Raw genomic sequence first — 9586 nt, 5'->3', positions numbered from 1 at the left:
CTTTTGTCACATCCTTCATCTAATAAATAAACTGTTTTTTAAATTGAAGCCAATATTGTTTTTTTTACCAATATATTTTTCAACCTTATGTAACATTAACGTTCAAAGGCTCAACTGGCGAAAATCAAACGAAATCGCTGCTAAGAACCTCATCCATTCATCGACTTGTATAATTTATATCTTTTTCTTGTTCTTTGTTTCAACTGAACCCTTTCCGGGGGTTTCATCATTTACGTCAAAATGTGTTAATTTTCGTGGCCGCGGTTTGTATGCGTTATACATCGTAACCACAGAAGACGAGAGTCAGGGTCAGCGTCGAGGTACAGCCCCAACATCTCTCCGTGAACACGCTAGATGGCGTGCAGAACCGGGTGGAGCAGCGAGTTCGGTTCGACGAGACAGACAACTATAATGACCTCTCCTATGATTCCACCCAGTCATTATCAGTAAACACAACAAATCACGTAGAGGGACCCAGCCAGATCAGTGTTATCGTCCATAAATACATCCATAAATACACTGTTAGTCCCAAACATCAACCCAAAAAAAGAGACTCATATTATTGCATTTTACTATGGAACGCTGGCATATATATATAACTAGAGCACTCGGAGAGCACAGACATCCGCCAAGGCAGCTGAATTGTCTCAGTTTGAAAATTTTAATTAATTAATTAATTAATTAAGTGAAAAGTTTAATTAATTAATTAATTAATTAATTAAATAATTAATTGGATCCGGATCACCCCCAAAATGTAATCAATTCTAAGTTACCCCATTTCTGACCTATCCTGAAAATTTTATTAATTAATTAATTAGTTAATTAATTAATTGGATCCGGATCACCACCAAAATGTAAGCAATTCTGAGTTACCCGATTTCTGACCTAACCTGAAAATTTTATGACAATCCGTTCCTAACTTTTTTAGTTAGACTGTACACAAACAAACCCACAAACCCACAATACAAACAGTCAAACACACGCCGGTGCTGAATATAAATTAACCTCCTGCGCAATAATTGGCCACAACCCCTCTTGGCGGAGTAATAAATAGTTAGTACAATGCAATACAATATGAGTATCTTTTCTGGTTGTGTTCTGAGCGCACGCTCTACTAACAATCTGTTATGGACGTAATCACAAACCATCAACGCTTACGCGGCAGGGGGAAATTGGCTGCATATAATCTTTATTGTACAAGTGTTCGCTAAGCCTGTGCAGTGCCGAATTTAAGCTCTAAAAAGCTAATCGCTCAATAGGTTTTAAAAATCTCTACTTTTGCGTCAGTAGATGCAACGAAACATCGGCGCGCGATGAAAATTAAAATACCTTCTTCCGTTCCCTTACCTTTCCATCTTCTTTCTGATCGTTCCTTTATACGCCGCCTCTCTCACACACACTACACACATAACACACACACACACACACACACACACACACACACACACACACACAACACACACACACACACACACACTCACACTCACAAGTCACAAAACACACATACACACGCACGCACGCACGCACGCGCTACCACGTACGTCCACCACGCAACACAGACACACAGATACAGGCACGCAGGCACGCACGCACGCACCGCACGCACGCACACACACGCTCACGCACACGCACACGCACGCACGCACACACACGCCACATATAATAGTATAATGTATGATGTATGCCGCGCCGATTATATAGGGCGGCCTAACTTTACTATTACTATTTTCGATCTGGAATTTCTTATCTCATTAATAAAAATAATTCAAGAGCACTTTCCCTTTCCCACATATTTAAAGTTACCCAATAGGATATTTCCTGATATTATTACATATATAACAATCTTTCATGCAGCTAAAATGTAAACTCATATAGCCCAGAATACTGCATCCATTTAGTTTAATAATTATATAAACTGTATGTATACGACATTAAAACAGGTCCGCGAATAAAAACCCTTCTCTAAACGACCCCATAAAAATTAGACTGCGCTTTCGTTCATTCGGTTGACATAAAACGCCCACACACATGCGTGGGGAGAGATGCTCCGAATCCAACCATTCATGCATCTGGCCCTAGTAATCTGCCACTAAACGAGCTTGTCGATAAATTGTCAATCACTGCGACAGGCGTGAAAGAAGTGCACTCCTTTTTTGAATAATATCCACGAATTCGTTAGTATAGACGAGATTATATCTGACATAGCCACAATATGCTAAAACTTTTGCGCGGGGAAAAAATCCACCCATAGATGTATAAAATTTCTTACACACTTAAAACGCGGCATAGACGCTACTCGCTTGAACTGTGGTTGGGCACGGTGCAGCAAAGAGGTGAAGCAAACAAGTTTTGGATGGGAACATAAAAACATGTAAACACAAAGAACAAAAAAGTGAAGCAAATCATCCGTGTCATGCACTGTGTGTGCTGTTGGTGTGGGGCATGTGGGTTGTCTCGTGGTGTGTGGTGTGATGGTGTGTGACACTGTTCTGTATATTGTTTGTGGCGTGTCGTGTTTGTGGTGTGTGTGCCTTTTATGTGTGTGGAGTGTGAGTGCGCACAGGTGTGTGGTGTTGTGTGTGTGTTGTGTGGTGTTCGCGTCGCGCTCGTGCGCGCGCCTTCCTTGTGTGTACGTGTGTGCGAGTGTGTGCGCGCGTGTGAGTCTGTGCGTGTGTGCGTGCAAGGCCGTGTGTGAAAGACAAATTAAAATAATGTATTATTGTACTCAAGATATGATATGTGAGAACTTATAATCATGTAGTTATATAGCCAATAGGCCAATATGTAGCAGCAATCGTGTGCGGTAGTCTAGCTTTATTCTAACAAAGAACTATGGAACTATTGAACATACGAATATTGTATATTTTATATGCGAATAATATAAAAATGTTACATATAAAGTCATTGTGGCAAATACTTTTTCAGATATATATATTCCTTCAGAGTGTTTCATTTGTACATTGAGGTACCACTAAAAATCCATTCTGTTCTGTAGTTCAGTGTAATATAATGTATGTTTATCACATTTTATTGAGGTAAAAGATAAGAGATAAGAAGAGATAAAAGAGCGTGTTTGTTTCGAGCAGATCAAATGTTGTTTCATACCTGATGACAGTGATAATATATTTATTTAGTCTTGTCTAGAATGCTAGCGTCTCTGTATTGCAGTTCGGATCCCCAAATCTTACTTTGCTACAAAGTGTGAGTGTCGGACTATGAGAAAAACTCGATTTAGTACGTGAACGAGTAGTTGAAGCAACGTTGATATTTTAACGCTGAAACACTGTCGTCAACTGGCACATCAACGTTGACCAACGTTGGTGCATTTCAACACTGAATTAACGTTAAAAAGTCGACGTTGAAACTATTTAACGTTGATGCAATTGGCGAATCCAGTTCATTTTGTAACGTCAATTCGACGTCGATTTCCGACGTTTACTCCAAGTTGTTTTACCATAATCTCACCCTGGACCTGCACCTCGATTCTCAGTTGTGATTTACCGAGCTGGGTGTTATTTATATAGTCATCGCTAAGCGCCTACTTCGTATTAACACATAGGGCGTATAGATCGTACGCACTACTGCCCACGATTCCGTGGACTTTGTACAGCAGCTCTGGTCACGGTTGGATTATTTATCTTCCACATCGACAACATATTTGTACATGTGCGCGGAAGTCATAGACGATTTGCTGAGTAAGCGAAGCGCAAGTAGCGTGCGATTCATATAAAAACTACGTTGCATTGATTCAAGATGGACGCATCTGTAATATGGAACTTCCTGCTGGGCAAGCCTGTAGGGTTACTGTTGGGTATTGCATCGGTCTTCCTGTACGTGTACATGACGAGAAAGCCATCCGGGATACCGCCAGGACCAGCAGGCTGGCCCGTGTTCGGAAACCTCCTTCGGTTAGGACGAAACCCGCACCTCACGTTGACGTCTATGTCGCAGCAATACGGAAACATCTTTAGTGTTTACATGGGCAACATGCTCACCGTCGTATTGAACGACTACGATACCGTTAAAGAAGCTTTCTTAAAAATGGGTGACGTCTTTTCGGGCAGGCCGGATTTGTACGTTATAAAAACATCATCAAGCGACCACAATGGAGTGCACGGTAAATTAAGAAACGTGTGAACACACAATATTGGCGCTTATACGCTTACGTCTTGCTCATGAGCATGTCTATACGATTGAGCAAGAAAACCAATTATAGCATTTTGCTGCTAATTAAAACGCTTGATTGATCGTACTGATGGCAAAACTAGAAGTAAGTGAATCAAAACAGGAACTTTGTTCTTATCACTCCTGATAAAACTCCGAGACATAACCGGTAATAATAGCCCATTCATAGTTATCACCTTTGTTGTTCAGGTTTAATATTAACCGAGGGTGCGCACTGGCGAGAACAGAGGAAGTTTGCTCTGGAGGCATTACGTGAATTCGGCATGGGCAAGATTTCGCTCGAGGGTAAAATCCAAGAGGAGGTGCAGGCACTACTGCACGAAATCGGAGAAAAATCCGATCAGGCGTTCGACAGCAAGCTGCTGATGGGCAACGCAGTTTCCAACGTTATCTGCAACATCGTCTTCGGCAATCGATTCGACTACGACGACGCCGAATTTCGAGAGATGCTCGAGAGACTGAACATTTCCGTGCGAAACTCGAGCGTGTCCGGCCTAATTAACTTTATGCCATTCCTGCGATTCGTGCCCGGGCTCGGCAGGGAGCTAATGCAAGGGTTCGCCGCCCGCCGCGTGAAGTCTTTCGCCTACTTTCAGCGGCGCATAGACGAACACAAGGCCACGCTGGACAGGGAGCACGTGCGGGACTTCATCGATGCATATCTTAAGCACATCGAAGACGTCAAGACGGCAAAGCGTGGTGGCGAAACGTTTACAGGTAGGCGACGCTGGTTTAAATAGAGGCACGGGACGAGGGATCTATTTAGATGAGGCGACTTGAGGATGGGCGAATGGGGGACTGGAGGACTTTGGATTGGAGGACGGGGTAGGGACATTATCAAACCAAACAGTGAAGCTTTTTACAAGACCGTCTCAACTTGCTGAGAACGCAGGAATACGAAGGCGCCCTGATAAACTAACAACTCCCGCCCGCGAAGAGAAATTGTAATCCAAGACTCAACCATATTTATAATTGTCATCGCGAACGAAAATACTGTGAAATTCTTGTAATTGTGGCAAGGGATGCAGTCGGAATGGCCCCTTAGGGTAACACAGGAAAACGAGTGAAGCTACGAGCCAGATACCCATAACCACTAATCGTGTGTATATGGTGTATAAATACTATATATACTATGTATTTTACTACTATGCTATATAATATTTTACCACATAATACTATGTATATACTGTCTATATACTATACATATACTATCAAGAGCGTATAAAGAAGGATATAGCTTCTTTATACGCTCTTGATACTATGTATATGCTATGCATATACTATGCATATACTATCATGATACTATGCATGGTACTATCGTAGGTATTCTAAGGCTAGTAAATGACGAATTTCCCTTGTTTATTGAAGTCACACTCCTTCCCTATATTATCTACTTCTGATACTATGCATATACTATGTATGTAATCCTATGTTTAATCGTATGTATACAGAGATCGATCTATTTGGCGATGAGATGTACTTATAATGTTTGTGTAATTTAGAGACCGAGCTTATATTTGCCATCGGATCGCTGTTCGGCGCGGGAACGGAAACCACTGCGACAACTCTGCGATGGGGCTTCGTCTACATGATAAACTACCCGGATGTTCAGAGAAAAGTGCAGGCGGAAATCGATGCGGTGATCGGCGATGCCCGGTTGCCCTCTATGAAGGATAGACCGCTGCTACCGTACACCGAGGCCACTATCATGGAGATACAGAGATTAGGTGCCGTATTTGCACGGCAAACAGAGCGTTTTTCATGACGATTATATGAAAAACTAGAGCACTCGGAGAGCACAGACCTCCGCCAAGGCAGCTGAATTCTCTCAATGTGAAATTTTTTATTAACTTAATCTAATTAATTAAGTGCGAAAAATGAACCCTTAATTAATCTACATTACACATCACACACAATAAACTCGAAGGAATAGGGGAAATGTTGTAGTGTTTGTAAAGTAAGGTACGCGCCACCTAGGGAAGTCCTGCACTGAAAACGTGATGGGGCTAAACCAACAACCAACCACACATCATGCCGACCACACATACTCCGCAGTGGGCGAGGGTAAAAAATAAGGTTGAAAGGAGAGATCTATCTCACCCTCTCCACACTAGCGAAAGCTATTAATGACAGTCCAGATCTACGTAAGGAGATTTAATTCTTTGTTCCATATTTGTCATCTGTACTTACCATACTCATTACTAAATATTATATACGTACTATATACTTGCTTTATTTTTTCCCTTCATACGAGGCGACGAGACATGCATGTACCGATGAGAAGAATGCAGTGTCGTCATATATTCGTATAAGTATTATATTTGTATTTCATGTGCTAACTCAACGTATGGGCGCCCATAGTGTGCGAGCATTGTCTATGAAAACATCAGATGGGCCGTCAGGCTTCTATTTATTTATCTATTATACATATATAATATTATATTATTATATTATATTATCATTATGATCGATTGTATGAGATGATGAGTATGCATTATTGTTTATTGTTATTATGTCATTACTATTATTTATTAATTATTATTATTTGATTATTATTAATAGTGTTAAAGCTACCTTGTGCCACACATGCTACAGGGCAGCTTGTTCCTCTCGGCGTACCTCATGCCACGACCCGGGACGTGAGCCTCCGTGGATACACCATTCCCGCAAGAACCATGATTCTACCAAACCTATGGGCGATACATCGCGACGCCAAGAACTTCCCAGACCCGACTGCCTTTAAACCGGAGCGATATCTGGACGCCGATGGCAGTCTAAGCAGCAAACTGTGCGAACGTTTAATGCCGTTCTCGATAGGTACGAGCAAATCATTAATGTTGGCCGTGAAATCTCGCAGTTTACACATGTAAATATGCGAAAACGATCGAAAGCATTATTTATGTAATAAATTATTCAACGAGTAAACGCACAAACGTAAAATTCTTACCTAACACGTCTTTAAACAAGTGGCGAGTATTCTGTTAACGCACACAAACAAACAAACACACACGACACGCACGCACGCACGCACGCACGTACGCACACGCGCACGCGCACGCACGCACGCACACATACACTCAAGCGACACACACACAACACACATCACACACACACACACACCCACACACACACACACACACACACACACGCACGCGCGCTTGCGCCGCGGCCCAGTCGCGCGCGCGCGCGCAGGAGAGTGAGCCAGAGACACCGCCGCCGCAATATATATATATATATATATTATCAAGATATTATGTATATATTCATACATGTCGTCATTGTCACTTATTCGTGGTGGAATAATCTGGCGTGCGTTGTTCTAGGCTGGCGTGTGTGTCTCGGAGAGATGCTTGCTAGAATGGAGCTGCTGCTATTCTTTACTGCTATTTTACAACAATTCCATATTCAAACACCAGAGGGCGAATCGCCGCCACCACTGACAGGTGAAATGGGTATCGTTCACCAACCTACAGCCTACAGGCAACGATTTATACCGAGAAAATAAGTGCGTGTCTAGCTAGACAAATAAACCCTTGCAGTGGGATCTCATTCTTGCAATCCGGTATATAAACTCATACACTAAAATGTCATGCATTGTACTATACTCGCGTCAGGTACTACAGAGTAAAACTATAGTACCATAGTGCTGTATTGAAAAAGCTGATTTCAAATGTTTACATCAGACGCTATCTGACACTAGTTGCGTTTTACCAAAGATGTTCATTATTAAGCGCATGTGGAATAGGTTACTGTTGCCAAACCATGACTTACATACAATATCAACCTGTGGTCAATGTTGTTAAATATAATACCAATATCATTACGCATAAATAAATCTTCTCACTATATTATTATCTGTGTCCAAGCTTTCGAATTTTCGACAGCAACCTTCGAACGAAATAATGAATACGAGAAACGACGTGAATTAAGGACTAGATATATAATGAGAATTGCGATTACGTTACGCATCGATGATGCCCAGTGGAAAATATCCCAGCCAGAACAGACGACTTCTTTACTGTCGCACCGCCGTATAACATATACATCGCATAAATACGACTTTCTAGCTAAAGCCTATCAAGAAGCATTATGAATAGATAACACCGCAAAGTGTTAAATACGTCTTGATCATTGTTGGCGTTATTCTCGGACAACACTTCATGGGTGCGCTTTAGTCGTTGTTTCTGCCATACTTGTGAGCCGATGGCAGCTGCACTAATGTAGTTATCTAAAAACAGTGCTATGAGCCCTACACCTTCCTCGGTGTATTGATGCTTATCTCACTGTAAAAAATTGCCCAGGCAAAATCAGCTGGACAAATCTCTTATAATTCCTCACGTTACTATTAATTATTGCAACCAACTACATTGGGAAGCGAGGTGTGTTTGAAACGACTAAATATATACGATCCCTAATGCTTGATGGCCAAATATTCGCGGGGAACATGTCGTTATTTCGCACAGACTGAATCCGTATGCACAGCGTGGCAATAGACTATCATATATAAAATTATTACGTCAGCGAAGCAGGGACACAGAGCATGCTAACACAATATCCATCATTTTCTGACACAAACGTGTTGTATACGTTTAACTATCCATGTAGTGGCGAAGGTCTCTTGATGCACGGACGGATATCTCGCTATATAAACTGATCGCAAATCCGTCTGCAACTAAATCCATTTCGACCTTGCACATTTTTCTTGAAATATTAATGTTGAACGCTAATTTCAAACTGTAGTATCAAGAAGAGATAGGTGATGTAGAGCCCCGAATAACTACAACAGAGCCAAAACGATGCGTTAATAGGAAATAAGTACTATACACGAACTGGTCAAATAAAAAATTATAGTAGGCCTACTGGCAAACATATGGTGGCATATGATCTGTTGTATTTGGCAGAAACAAAACACAATATAATTTACTGCTGTGTAAATTGTGAGAGCCATAGATATGGTTAATTACCTCTATTATGGTTACACTTTTCTGTCATGTGATAACACACACACACACAAACCAACACTCAATGGCACGCCGGTGAAAACATAACCTCCGCCACGCCCCTGGCGGAGGTAAAAATACAGTAACCGGTTGAAACCGGAGAGATGTAGTGCATGCAGTGAAAAAACGATCAGGAAGTATAATGACAGTCCAGATCTACGAAGAGATTTAATTCTTTGTTCCATATTTGTCATTGTACTTATATATACTATATTATATACGTACTATATATTGTATTTTTCTTATACGGGAGACATGATGTAGATGAGAAAATGCCATCGTCGTCATATATTCGTATAAGTAATTATTTGTATTTCATGTTTAACTAACTATGGGCGCAAGTGTGGAGATTGATGAAACATCAGATGGGCGTCAGTGTATATTATTATTATTATTATTAT

At 41.3% G+C, this 9586-nt stretch overlaps 1 protein-coding gene across 2 annotated transcripts; it reads left to right on the top strand.

Moving 5' to 3' along the window:
* Positions 1-3680: 3680 nt before the first annotated feature.
* On the top strand, positions 3681-8016 carry LOC106807698 (cytochrome P450 2U1-like). Of its 2 annotated transcripts, XM_014810129.1 has the most exons (5): positions 3681-4117; positions 4375-4902; positions 5688-5912; positions 6781-7002; positions 7509-8016. In XM_014810129.1, the coding sequence occupies exons 1-5, from the start codon at positions 3754-3756 to the stop codon at positions 7688-7690; spliced, it is 1521 nt and encodes a 506-aa protein (XP_014665615.1). In that variant the 5' UTR covers positions 3681-3753; the 3' UTR covers positions 7691-8016. The 2 variants fall into 2 exon arrangements, with proteins under 2 accessions (XP_014665615.1, XP_014665616.1); XM_014810130.1 differs by lacking the exon at positions 5688-5912.
* The last annotated feature ends 1570 nt before the right edge of the window (positions 8017-9586 follow it).

The sequence above is a fragment of the Priapulus caudatus genome, unplaced genomic scaffold, assembly GCF_000485595.1.
Source record: "Priapulus caudatus unplaced genomic scaffold, Priapulus_caudatus-5.0.1 Scaffold229, whole genome shotgun sequence".
Taxonomy (NCBI): Eukaryota; Metazoa; Priapulida; class Priapulimorpha; order Priapulimorphida; family Priapulidae; genus Priapulus; species Priapulus caudatus.
Note: the sequence above shows the minus strand (reverse complement) of the source record. Positions and strands in the feature narration are given on the sequence as shown.

What these genes read in the sequence shown, in the direction of transcription:
- LOC106807698 (XM_014810129.1), top strand. Translation starts at nt 3,754, where the DNA reads ATGGACGCATCTGTAATATGGAACTTCCTGCTGGGCAAGCCTGTAGGG. An exon ending in TGGTGGCGAAACGTTTACAG is followed by an intron (nt 4,903 to 5,687) that starts GTAGGCGACGCT and finishes TGTGTAATTTAG; the next exon opens with AGACCGAGCTTATATTTGCC. An exon ending in CATGGAGATACAGAGATTAG is followed by an intron (nt 5,913 to 6,780) that starts GTGCCGTATTTG and finishes CACATGCTACAG; the next exon opens with GGCAGCTTGTTCCTCTCGGC.